Raw genomic sequence first — 13,005 nt, 5'->3', positions numbered from 1 at the left:
GGGCTCGGAAGGGGCTAAACAGAGCACTTCCAACACAACCGCTAGATCCCAGGTCGGTACCCTCGTACGCACTACCGGCCTCAGCCTCAGGATACCACGAAGGAAACGAGTTACCAGGGGATGTCTCCCGAGATAAGCTCCACTCAAAGGGACGTGGTAGGCGGATAGGGCCGCCACATACACCTTTAGTGTGGAGTAGGATAACCCCGTGGAGAAGCGTTCCTGAAGGAACTCCAGCACTGCCGGCAACGGGCAGTTAACTGGATCCAACTCGCGCTCTCCACACCAAGAGGTGAAAAATTTCACCACCTCAAGGCGTATAATTTCCTCGTGGACGGGGCTCTGGACTGGAGGATGGTCTCCACGACCTCAGTCGAGAGACCTGACCCTATGAGCTGGGCCCCCTCAGGGGCCAAGCCCACAGCCTCCACAGTTCCAGACAGGGGTGAAGTATCACCCCATCTGCTTGAGACAGAATGTCCCTCCTGACCGGAATCTCCAGAGGAGGACCCTCGAGAAGGGAAATCAGGTCCGCAAACCATACCCTGGTCGGCCAATAGGGGGCCACCAGAAGTACACTGACCCCTTCCCGGCGAATCCTTTCCAGAACCCCTGGGAGCAGAGCAATCGGGGGAAATGCGTACAGGGGTGACATCGGCCACTCCTGTACCATCGCATCCAGCCCCAACGGAGCTGGAGGGCTCAGGGAAAACCACAGCGGGCAGTGTGAATTTTCCCTGGATGCAAAGAGGTCCACTTCGGCACGACCGAAATGCCTCCAAAGGAGCTCCACCACCTCGGGGTGAAGTCTCCACTCCCCGGACCTCGGCCCCTGCCTCGACGGGATGTCCGCTCCCTGATTTAAGTATCCTGGGATATAAATCGCTCTCAGCGACCGAAGTTTCCCCTGGGACCACAAAAGGATCTGGCGCGCCAGCTTGTACAATGGACGTGAGCGCAGACCCCCCTGATGGTTTATGTAAGAGACCACTGACATGTTGTCTGACCGGACAAGAACATGGTGACCTCTGAGGTCTGGGAGAATGTGTTTCAGAGCCTGAAACACCACCATCATCTCTAGACAATTTATGTGCCACAGAAGATGATGGTCTTGCCACAGCCCACGGGCCGAGCGACCACTCATGATCGCTCCCCAACCCGTGAGAGAGGCATCCGTCATCACCGTTACCCGGCGACACGGGGCTCCCAGCGCAGGTGCCAGGGACAGGAACCAAGGTTCTTTCCACATAGCCAGGGCACGGAGACCACGTCGCGTGACCCTGATCTTGCGGAGCGGGTTTCCCCTCGGGGAGAACCCCTTGGTCCTGAGCCACCACTGTAGTGGTCTCATGTACAGCAGGCCGCACGGTAACATGTTGGACGCTGCTGCCATCAGACCCAGAATTCTCTGGAATTCCTTTACAGTGAGTGACTGGCCTAGCTTCACTTGCTTGACAGTTGAGATAATCGAGGCTATACGAGCCGGCGACAGACGTGCCTGCATCGTCGTCGAATCCCATACCACGCCTAGAAAAGTGGTACGCTGAACTGGCGAAAGCACACTCATCTTGGCATTGATTCTCAACCCCAACCTTCTGATGTGGGCGAGGACGGCATCTCGATGCCGAATCGCCTGATGCTCCGATTGAGCTAGAATCAACCAATCGTCGATGTAATTTAGAATGCGAATGCCCCGGAGTCGCAGGGGGGCCAGAGCCGCATCCATGCACTTCGTGAAGGTTCGAGGAGATAACGCTAGGCCAAATGGAAAAGCCCGATATTGGTATGCTTCGCCCCCAAAAGCGAACCTCAGGAACTTCCGATGTTGCGGAAGGATGGAGATATGGAAGTAAGCGTCTTTTAAGTCTATCGTGACAAACCAGTCCTCGGACCTGATTTGTGACACGATCTGCTTGAGAGTGAGCATTTTGAACTTGGCAGGGTTTAACGACCGTTCTGTATCGCTCCTCGGAGCAAACGAGCGTCCCTCGGGAAACCGCTCGCTGGAACCGTCTGCGCCCCACCTTACAGGCAGGGTTGGCAGAACGGACCCCTGAGGGCACCGAGAGAGAGCGGGCGCCGGATACAGCGGCGAACACCTCTCTCTCACGATGGGGACCACCCTCAGCATCCTGACGCCAGTGGCGTCAGGACTTCTTCGACGAGGCCTTCCTGGCGACAATAACCGTCCTCAGATCGGTTCTGTCCCGGGAAGACCTCGCCTGAGAACGCCGCATCTCAGCCCAGTTCTGCTGGGGAGGAGCTCGAGACGCGACGCTCTTCTTCTGCTGCGCCCTATGTGACGAGGTACCCGACGGGCGGGGCTGCTCCCGCCCAGCAACCCCGGGAGGATGAGTACGGAGGGGGAGACATTTCTGGAGCGCCGAAAAAGACCAAAAAGACCTTCAGTAGACAGCGGCGCATCCAGGAGAAAAGCTTTATCTTTCTCTTTCATACTCGCCAAATTTAGCCATAAATGTCTCTCCGTGGCCAACAGGGCTGCCATAGAACGGCCGACTGATCTGGCCATCTCCTTTGTGGCACGGAGAGAAATATCAGCCGCCTGACGCAGCTCTTTAATCACGTCAGTGCTGACGACCTCCCCCTCACTCATATCTCTCAGCAGATCTGCTTGATACTCCTGGAGAATAGCCATTGTATGCAAGCAAGATGCTGCCTGTCCGGCCGCTGAATAAGCTTTGCCCACCAAAACCGAATTATTTCTGAGTGGCTTGCTGGGCAACGCCGGTGTTTTAAAAGACGATGCCGTATCAGGAGAAAGATGGCTCGCCAAAACTTCCTCCATCCTCGGCATCGCCCCATAACCCTGTCTCCTAGACCCAGCGATATTAGAATACATAGACGTTTGATGTGTCAAAATTCTCGCTGACACCGGTTTGTTCCACTCTCACTCTCGACTCTTGTTTCTCGACTGGCCACTCAATGCTTAGTTTTTCGACAGCCCGAGTCAAAACCTCCATAAGCTCAACATTCGCGGGAGACTGGGATGGCGAGTCCCCGATCTCCACTGAGTCAATAGACTCTGCATCCACACTTTCAACATCCAGTTCCTCAGAACTGGATAGCTGAAGTGATGGAGCCTCAGCCTGGGCAGGAGAAACCGCAACGCGGACCCCCGCACCGAGATCTGAGGCGCTGGATCTATCAGGTAAGGGCAGAGAAAAGGCAGAGCCCGTCTCCATCCCTGCTGCTAGATCCATCTGCGATCCCCACGACGCAAGCCTTCGCTGTGCCTCGGCAGCAGCGGGACCCGAGCCGCGGGGAACGCGCACCGAACCACTCTCCTCGAAGAGTGCCCGGTGGGAGCGGAGTGTCTTCATGGGCAGACACTCGCAATGCTCACAGCCAGCCCCCTCGAGAGCTGACTGAGCATGCTGCACTCCCAAACAAGCAACACACAGATCGTGTGTATCCCCACCCGTGATGTAGCGAGGGCAGGGATGAACACACTTTCTGAACTGCTGCTGTTTACTCGCCATTTCTTTGATATATATATATATATATATATATATATATATATAGACAATATTTTCAGACAGACAGACAATATTCATACATAGAGCGCTTGTGAAGACTCAGAAGCTGTTGCACTTGTGTTTTCGGGGGTGCTTTATAGTTTCCTGGTCGATACGTCACCCCGCCTATGACGTTCCGTCTCGCCATTGGACAGATTTCATACGTGCTTCATGACTCATCACGCAGAGGCGTTCCCACGGCGTTTACACGCAGCTCGAAGTTCCCTGAATGGGAACTGTGTTTCACACGTTTATGGAATGTTATCGCCTGGAAAACTTCATGCAGTTAGTGAAGGTTTGGAGTCTGAAGCTTATGGGTTTGTTTAATTTTTCATTGTTCATTTATGGGCCAAAGTACACAGTAGATAACAAAAAGAGAATAATCATCCTTAATTTTCTTTATGGAATGGTGTAGTTGGCAATTTGGTGTTCTAGAAAAAACAAAATTGAAGGAAGTGGGTGTACTGATCCTATTCTATTGACAAAGTGTTTTGTAAAAAAAAAAAGGTTAATGGTAGAGTATGCTTATTACAGCCTCACACATAATGTTCAGTGTTTTTTTCATCTCTGGGGTGTTAATAATTTTTTGTGTGAACCTGATGGGAATGGAAGTTTTAATCTCAACATTTTCTAATGTGTACATGAAGAAAACATATGTTGAATTGTTTTAGAAACAAAACAAACAGACAAACATGTGTTTGTTTGTTGTTTTATAAATATTTATGCAGATAAATCCCAAATGTTAATTGGATTAATAAAGGGATTTTTAAATGTCAAAAAATGTCTCTCTCTCTCTCTCTCTGCGCATGCGTGAGCGTCTGTTGAGCGAGTGTGACGCCCGTTTCACGCCCGTTTCACACATACTCCGTTTGCAGTGCGTATGCGGTGAGTGTTGCGGTGCGTATCCGGTACAGGAGCCGCACGCGCTAAAGTGCTTTCACATATGCTGCGTTTGCAGTGCGTGAGCTGTACCACAAACACTCGCTATTTTTATTTCAAAATCAGAAGTTATGCAGCAATACCGTGACCAGTGACCAACAGTCCTGTTATCCCAGTCCTGTTTTCACGTCCTTCCTGGCCGTTTTTTATAAAGTGATGTCCTGGTTTTCAAAATAAATAAATAAATAAATAATAATAATTAAATAAAAAACCGCTGGAAAAGATCAGCTTTACAGCTAAATATAGGAGATGAGCAAACAAGGAGGATGAGGAAGAAAAACAGGATAAAGAGGAAGAAAACTAGTTCGTTTCTGTACGTTTGTGAGAGGTATTATTGTTGTTTAATTTAAAGGTATTTCTTTTAGTTAATTAATATTTACATCATTGTTGGACAGAAGAGCACCTTTAGCGACAGGATGCTCTCTTTGTCCTGCTCCACCGACAGACTGAGGAAGTCTTTTGTCCCTCAGGCGATACGGCTTTATAACGCATCCCTGTAATATAATTTTTTTTTTTTTTTTTGATAGTTTTTAATTGTTATTAATTGTTGCTACTGGAAACTTGAATTTCCTTAACGGATGAATAAAGTATTTATCTATCTATCTATCTATCTTTATATATTTATTTTTCTAATTCAGAAGAGACATTATTTTTTAATCATTATTTCATTCATTATTTTTTTAAACCAACCTGTCATAATAAAACATGTTGAGTATCCTCTGAGAAGCCTAGGCTATCTGAATTTGTGTCTTAATATAACAATTTTCTATCCACAGAGGAGGCATATCCTATTTTAATTGTATTGAAATTAATAGCATCTTTGAGTAAACTTCGAGTATCATTTGTTTTCTTGGCCATGTGTCCTGGTTTTTGGTAATCAAAATATGTTCACCATATGCAGCAACTTTTATTAAAATAAAAGTTTTGCCATGGCTTTGCGATTCTCTTTTACAAACTTGAATGGACGCATGCTCGTTTAAACACGATTTAAACAACGAATATACAATTCCATGCATATAAGATGTCTTAAAGTAAAAATATGAAACAATTAAATACCTTTATGGAGAGATTACTACATTTTATTGAATTAAATGCATTTATGGTGAAACTACATTTCGAGGTCAATCTGAGTTCATTTTGACCACGAACCGTGCGCTGTCACTTTATTTCTGCGTTTGCAGCACAGCAGAAATATACGCCCGTTTCACACATACTCCGTTTGCAGTGCGTATGCGGTCCGTATTTTTTTCCGTACCCATGTTAACAGGTTAGAGCTTTCACACTGCACACGGATGCAGTCCGTCGATCCGTTCCAGTTGCGGTGCGTATACAGCAGTGCAGAGATCGTTTCCGTACCGAGTCTATTTCTGCTGTACTGCAAACGCAGAAATAAAGTGACAGCACACGGTTCGTGGTCAAAACGAACTCAGATTGACCTCGAAATGTAGTAGGCCTAGTTTCACTATAAATGCATTTAATTCAATGAAATGTAGTAAAAGGTATTTAATTGTTTCATATTTTTAGCCTACTTTAAGACATCTTAATAAGTAATGCATGGAATTGTATGCATTCGTTGTTTAAATCGTGTTTAAACGAGCATGCGTCCATTCAAGTTTGTAAAAGAGAATCGCAAAGCCATGGCAAAACTTTTATTTTAAAAAAAGTTACTGCATATGGTGAACATATTTTGATTACCAAAAACCAGGACACATGGCCCAGAAAACAAATGATACTCGAAGTTTACTCAAAGATGCCTTATTAATTTCAATACAATTAAAATAGGCTGTGCCCCCTCTGTGGATAGAAAATTGTTGTATTAAGACACAAAATCAGATAGGCTTCTCAGAGGATACTCAACATGTTTTATTATGACAGGTTGGTTTAAAAAAATAATGAATGAAATAATGATTGAAAAATAATCTCTCTTCTGTAGGCTATTAAAAAAATAAATATATCAATATTAGTTAACTAAAAGAAATACCTTCAAATTGAACAAAAATACAAACGTACAAAAACGAACTAGTTTCCTTCCTCTTTATCCTGTTTTTCCTCCTCATCCTCCTTGTCTGCTCATCTCTATTTTGCTATTAAGCTGATCTTTTCCAGCGTTTTTTTTTTTTTTTTTTTTTTTTTTTTTGAAAACCAGGACATCACTTTATAAAAAACGGCCAGGAAAAAAACAAGCAAAATAATAATAATGTCTCTTCTGTATTAGAAAAATAAATACATAAATATTAATTAACTAAAAGAAATACCTTCAAATTGAACAAAAATACCTCTCACAAACGTGCAAAAACGAACTAGTTTTCTTCCTCTTTATCCTGTTTTTCTTCCTCATCCTCCTTGTTTGCTCATCTCCTATGCTGTAAAGCTGATCTTTTCCAGCGGTTTTTTATTTTTTTTGAAAACCAGTACATCACTTTATAAAAAAACGGCCAGGACAGGACGTGAAAACAGGAATGGGATAACAGGACTGTTGGTCACTGGTCACGCTATTGCCGCATAACTTCTGATTTTGAAATAAAAATAGCGAGTGTTTGTGGTACAGCTCACGCACTGCAAACGCAGCATATGTGAAAGCACTTTAGCGCGTGCGGCTCCTGTACCGGATACGCACCGCAACACTCACCGCATACGCACTGCAAACGGAGTATGTGTGAAACGGGCGTGAGGTGCGTTTGGTGAGTGCGTGTGGGTTATGCCCGCTGTGGTTTTTTTCCTTCAATTCTTTTTCTTTCAATCTCTTTAAGTTTGGGTTGCGTTGTTTATAGTGTATCGGGTGTTAGATTTAGGTTTTCGGGTGTCAGCACCCAGTGTGTGTCACTGGGAAGCATGGCAGCCCAAAACTCCAACACCTGTTTAGACTCTCTCACGCGGCGTCACGGAGTGAAAGTGGTGACCGCAGTGAATGTAGAGGAGTGCATTCTTGCCGTTGGAAATGTTGTTGGCCATGAGTGTATTTTAGCGGCATCTAGGATGAACAATGCAATGGTTTTGTTTTTAAATTCTGTGGAGAGAGCGAATGAAGTAGTGGAAAAAGGTGTAGTGATTAGTGGTTTGTTCACTCCAGTGCTTTTCTACACCCGCGAAAAAAGTCACTCTGTCTAACGTACCGCCGTTCATAAAAGATGAGATGCTACCCAGCAAACATTGGTCCGACGGCGACGTCGTGTCCCTGGCCAAAAATAGTTGCGGCCAGGACGTCATAAATCGGTAAAAATATGTAACACAGAAAATTTCCTAAAAATGCATTCAGATGCATTTGTACATGTCTACAGTTGCATGCATAATAGTTATTTTAAGTTTTAGGTACGTGTAGTTATATACAGTTTATCGGGTGAAAGGACGTCACTTGGCGACGTCTTTTACACGTGTATTTATAGTCCATCATGACCCTCTATGAAATCCTTGTTAAATATGCAAAAGCTGCGCTTAATCCTCGCATGGTTTATACCGCAATAATTAATGTAATTGCCGAAGTAGTTTTTAAGAGGTTGTGAAGACGTCCAATGGCGTCCTTTACACGTCTAGTCTGGCTGTGAACGTCCACTGGCGTCTTTTGCACGTCTAGTCTAGCCAGACAGAAAACAATTATCAGGAATTATCTTTATGAAATACACGATTTGTATACAATGTAAATTATAATCACAAAATGCCCAGTGTAGTCAAGTGATTGCAAAGCCACTGCATTTATTCATGTTGTGGATCAGTTTTAAGTTGACGTCCAGTAGGTGACGTCCTTTACACGTGCATTTATAGTCCGTCGTGACCCGCTATGAAATCCTTATGAAATATGAAAAAGCAATTATGCTTACACCTTGGCTGATATTGCAGTAAATAATTTAAATGCCCCAAATAGTTTTTACGAGGTTCTGAAGTACAATTACGTCCTCAACCTTTACACTTAACTGTGCTACCGAGATTTGATAACAAATCCCGCGATATGATTGATTATCTCGCGATAAAGCAACTACGCAGCCAATTTCCTGTTTTTTCTTCTTCAACCACGACGAGGCGAGAAGGACTTGATGGTCGGGGGCAATTTGTTGTACAAAAAGTTGACGAACTACTACAAATCTGCTGTTTGGTAAGTACATTTTGTATTATTTTATAAATGTGATTTGAGTTTTGTAATTGGACTCAGGAACCGGAATAAATGATGCGTACACTTTCAACTGAAAGGTTTGAGTTTGGATAAAATTAATTTGGCAGAATTTCAGATTGCGACCATTTCTCCGCCGGTGAGACCAGATTTTGTTATAAGTCGCGCTTACGCGACAGCAACGTTGCAAAAGTCAAACAAAATGAAAGCAGAACGAATCTGCGAATCGAAAGCGGAACGAATCTTGCGCTACTCCTGCACGGACCCTTTATTGGTTCGGACCATTAAGGATCTTTCATAATATTTCAGGTCCAAGTCAGGTTATGTTTTCCATAAGTGTTAACATAATATCCCAAAACGGCTCTGTGATTGACTGTGTTTATATCTTACACTACAATAAAATTAACTTTTTGTGCAGGTGAGGTAATGCACAATGAAAATAGGCACATATCTGAATGGAGACTATCTGATTCCTCAACCATGGCCTCAGCTTTAAATGTAAAGTATTGACTGTACATTTTTGCACATTTGATTATAAATACTGTCTGTATGCAAAGAATAAATCTTATGTTTTTGATAATATTTGGAATGTAATGTGAGTGTATTATTGTCACTTAGAAGACAGTTAATGTACTCTCTATAAGGCAGTTTTCCAGTTTTGCTCTGTTACAAGTCTCTAACCATACTCTAAAGATTACCAATTTTGTGATCACTTTTGTGAATTTTATTTTTCAATTTGTCTTTCAGGGTGACATAACGAACAGCCATCTGTCAGACGTAGAATTCAGGAATCCTTCTCCAGGCCATCTGGCAAAACCGAAAGAGGCATGGCATTTTTCTTGTTTTATGTCCTTCGCAAAGTTTTGTTTGTTTGTTTTGTAATGGTGTTTGTTTATTGATTAAGGTGTCTTTACTTACTTAAAATATTTTTCACCCATTTGTTTTTAATGTCTATAGTCACCAGTTCCAAATTCTGCATTATCATCCCAGTCCCAGAGGACACCCCATTGTATGTTAGAACTTTGCTATTTGCATCTTATTTTTTTTTACACAATTTACATTGAATACAAATATAGAGCCTATGTCTGTCATTGCTCAAGAAAAAGCTAAAGTACAGCCAGCTAATTTCATAGTATCTAAGTCATTATTACACTGTTAAGTGAACATTTGAACTGCAGTCTTATTACACAATTTAAAATATGCGCAGACCAGGTGTAGCCAACCCTGGTCCCCGAGAGACACTACCCTGCTTGTTTTCCAACTATTCCTGCCCTTGCAGCTTCTGAAAACACACCTAATCCGTTAATAGTCAGCACTCAGCAGTAGGACAGGGATAGTTTGGAAATAGCAGGAGTGAGGCTCTCGAGGACCAGGGTTGGCTACCTTAGATTTAGTCATTATGAATGATCATTATATGGCTACAATAGTTTACTAGGTAGAATTGGATAACAATATGTCTAAATCCTTGCTACATCCACAAAGTAGGCCTAGTTAAAATAAAACAATATTGTTTACTGTTTTTTTTTTTAATTTATTAAACTACTCTCTTATTTAAGTCTGTTATGTTTTCATGAACAGAATTTCCTAATGTTGTCTTGCCTCTTGACCGCTGCATTCGGGAGAGAACACAGAAGTGAGGGTATGTACGTTAATGTTTTTTTCCAGCCATGGGGTTGTCCTATCCAAAACTGAATTTACATTTTACAAATATTTATTTAATATCTCTTGTTCCTTAATGTAATTTTATTTTAATTATTTCACTCTTCAAACGCATTTAGTCCAAAACATCTTTTATTGGCATAAGATTATTATGCAGAAAAATAACATTGCTATTTTCAGACATTTTCAAACACCGTACGTAATTAACCTAAAAATGAGCCTTTTTTTAAACCGCATTCTCTTCCCTCAGATGCTGTGATTGTGACGAGGTGGAGCCCAAACGCCACAGATTAAGATGTTGATGCAGCAATGGCGAACACCTGAAGCACACTCAAGAAGAGCTGGATATAAAAATAGCCATAAACAAAACCAAAACCTTAAAGCCATAAACAAATTTCAAAGACTCTAAATAATTTTATTTATGTCTGTTTAACAGTAATGCAAGACTGAAGTAACTGAAAGTTAGTACTGTCACAGCTCTGACTTCTATTTATCAATGGTGGAATATTTTTAGAACGACTTTTCTGTAATATTATAGAATGTGTTGACTGTTCCTGTACTTTTGTTATATTCTGGTTTGATTAGTGGCTGCTTAACCTTAGCCTAATGTGAAACTGTCAGAAAATGTCATTGTACTATTTTTATTATTATTATTTTTAGCAGTTTAACAACTGGAAGACATTTCAAATGTAATATTCTCAATAAAATGTTGTTGTAAATTATAACTCTTTTGCTTTTGTCCAGAAGTAATGTGTTGATGTAGACGTGTTTAAACCGTTTTATAGACGTCCAGGTCTGACCGGACCGATTTTGGACCCGTTTTAGAACCTAGTAAAGTTCAGATGTGTAGAAATATCCTGATTGATTGACTTTCACGAACTTATACAATATGGGTGTAATTATTTTATATGCAGGAATATATATAAAAAATAAGCCCATTTAGACGTCCGTGGACGCGCAGAAAAGACGTGCAGTTCACGGCCAGATGACGTCGAAGACGTCGGTTCAACTTCCATTTTGGAACTATTTTTCAACCATGACGGGACGTCTCGGATGGACGTCTTTTCAACGGTCAATAAACGTCAAAATGTTTGCTGGGTAATAAAAGAACTGTCACGGTTCGGAAAAGTAGTCAGTCCCATGAAAAAGATCGCTCTGGGTAGCAAATCAGACTTGATCAAACATGTGGTATCTTTCAGGAGATTTACTTATATGATCTTGAAAGATAATCGAACTGAGCTTAATCTGAATTTGAAACTCAGAGTTGATGACTTTGATTACACCGTCTTTGTGAGCACCGATGTGATGAAGTGTTTTGGCTGTGGAAAAACAGGGCATTTAGTACGTGCTTGTCCGGACAGTAATGGTACAAGCACACAAGGTGTCTCAGGCGAAGCTGATGTGCAGGTCAGGAATAGAGTAGATAATGTTCCTGATTTAACCCAAACTGATCCCAGACCATCCACTAGTGGTCTAACTGAAACAACTTTTCATGAGAATCAAGCCATAGCTGGGAATAACGAGGAGAATGCTTTAGCTAATGTAGTTGTAGTTGACAAAGGTGACCCCAAGGCTGATGAGAGCATGGATAGTTCGGATGTCACAACTGTAGTATCTGAAGCAAAGTCTCTTGCAGAAAGTGTCAACTCAGGTGATGATTTAATGATGGATTTAGATACAGTAGTTTTTAAAACACCGTTAAAGAGGAAAAAGAATGACAAGGTTTCTGAATCAAAACAAGCTAAAAAAAACAGAAAATGAAAAAGAGTCTGATGATGATGTAGGAAATGAGAGTGATCTCTCTGATTCTGGTGCTTCTAGTTGTTCCCAGAATGAGTGGACGTGTCGAGACTATGATGCTGACGAAATTAAGAAGTTTTTGAAAATGTCAAAAAACTTGAGGGGTGTACAGGTTGCTGATTATTTTCCAGACATAAAGCGTTTTGTGGAAAATACGAGGGCTTTCATGGCTGAGGGATGTTTTACTAATAAAGAAGTTTACAGGTTGAAAAAGTTTGTGACAAAACTCCAACAACAGTTGAATAATTAATGGCAGGAAATTTGACAATTTTTTTGGCCCTTCTTGGCTTTTTTTTTCTTTATGGCCTAAGTTTATTTTTTCATAACTTTCACATGGGTGACTTTCGTGTTGCATCCTTAAACGTGAATGGAGCAAGAGAATGCATAAAGCGTGCACAAATAAATAACACTATGAATCAGAAAAAACTTGATGTGTTATTTTTGCAAGAAACACATAGTGATAAGACAAATGCTGATGAATGGGCAAAAGAATTTAAAGGTCTTTCTTTTTTTAGTCACAAATCCTCAATTAGTGGTGGTGTGGCTATTTTATTTGCCAATAGTTTTACTCCCTCTACTATTGAGACTGAAGAGGTTGTGAACGGTAGATTGTTAAAGATTCGAGCCCATGTTGAGAACCATATCTTTATTTTTATATGTGTATATGCTCCAACTCTACCTGCTGAAAGAATGGTGTTTTTACATACTCTTTGTGAGACATTGGATAAATGTAATAGTGAGGAGCATTTATTTTTAGGTGGAGACTTCAAGTGTGTAGAAAGTGACATGGATAGAAATCATGTAGAGCCACATTTGCTTTCTCGTAAGCGACTCATCCAGTTCATCAAAACAAATGATTTATGTGACGTCTGGAGGAGTTTAAATGGAAATGTAAAGCAGTACACATGGGCACATGCCCGTGATAGGTTGTCATTGGCAAGACTAGATAGATTTTATGTTTTTAAACAT

The 13,005-nt window shown here is 42.0% G+C and overlaps 1 protein-coding gene across 6 annotated transcripts; it reads left to right on the top strand.

Moving 5' to 3' along the window:
- The first annotated feature begins 7,618 nt into the window (after nucleotides 1–7,618).
- Nucleotides 7,619–10,828, top strand: LOC148982105 (uncharacterized). Of its 6 annotated transcripts, XR_016155233.1 has the most exons (6): nucleotides 7,619–8,562; nucleotides 8,996–9,075; nucleotides 9,325–9,402; nucleotides 9,535–9,586; nucleotides 10,156–10,216; nucleotides 10,487–10,828. XR_016155233.1 is itself a non-coding variant. In XM_089128928.1 (4 exons), exons 1-4 carry the CDS (start codon nucleotides 8,419–8,421, stop codon nucleotides 10,528–10,530), a joined length of 327 nt encoding a protein of 108 aa, XP_088985054.1. In that variant the 5' UTR covers nucleotides 7,619–8,418; the 3' UTR covers nucleotides 10,531–10,828. The 6 variants fall into 6 exon arrangements, 1 of the variants encoding a protein (XP_088985054.1); XR_016155232.1 differs by having other exon boundaries at nucleotides 7,619–9,075; XR_016155236.1 differs by having other exon boundaries at nucleotides 7,619–9,075; nucleotides 10,156–10,220.
- Nucleotides 10,829–13,005: the final 2,177 nt, after the last annotated feature.

Source organism: Pimephales promelas, chromosome 3 (genome assembly GCF_988280905.1).
Source record: "Pimephales promelas chromosome 3, fPimPro1.hap1.1, whole genome shotgun sequence".
NCBI classification, from domain to species: Eukaryota; Metazoa; Chordata; class Actinopteri; order Cypriniformes; family Leuciscidae; genus Pimephales; species Pimephales promelas.
This window is presented reverse-complemented; position numbering and strand designations above follow the sequence as displayed.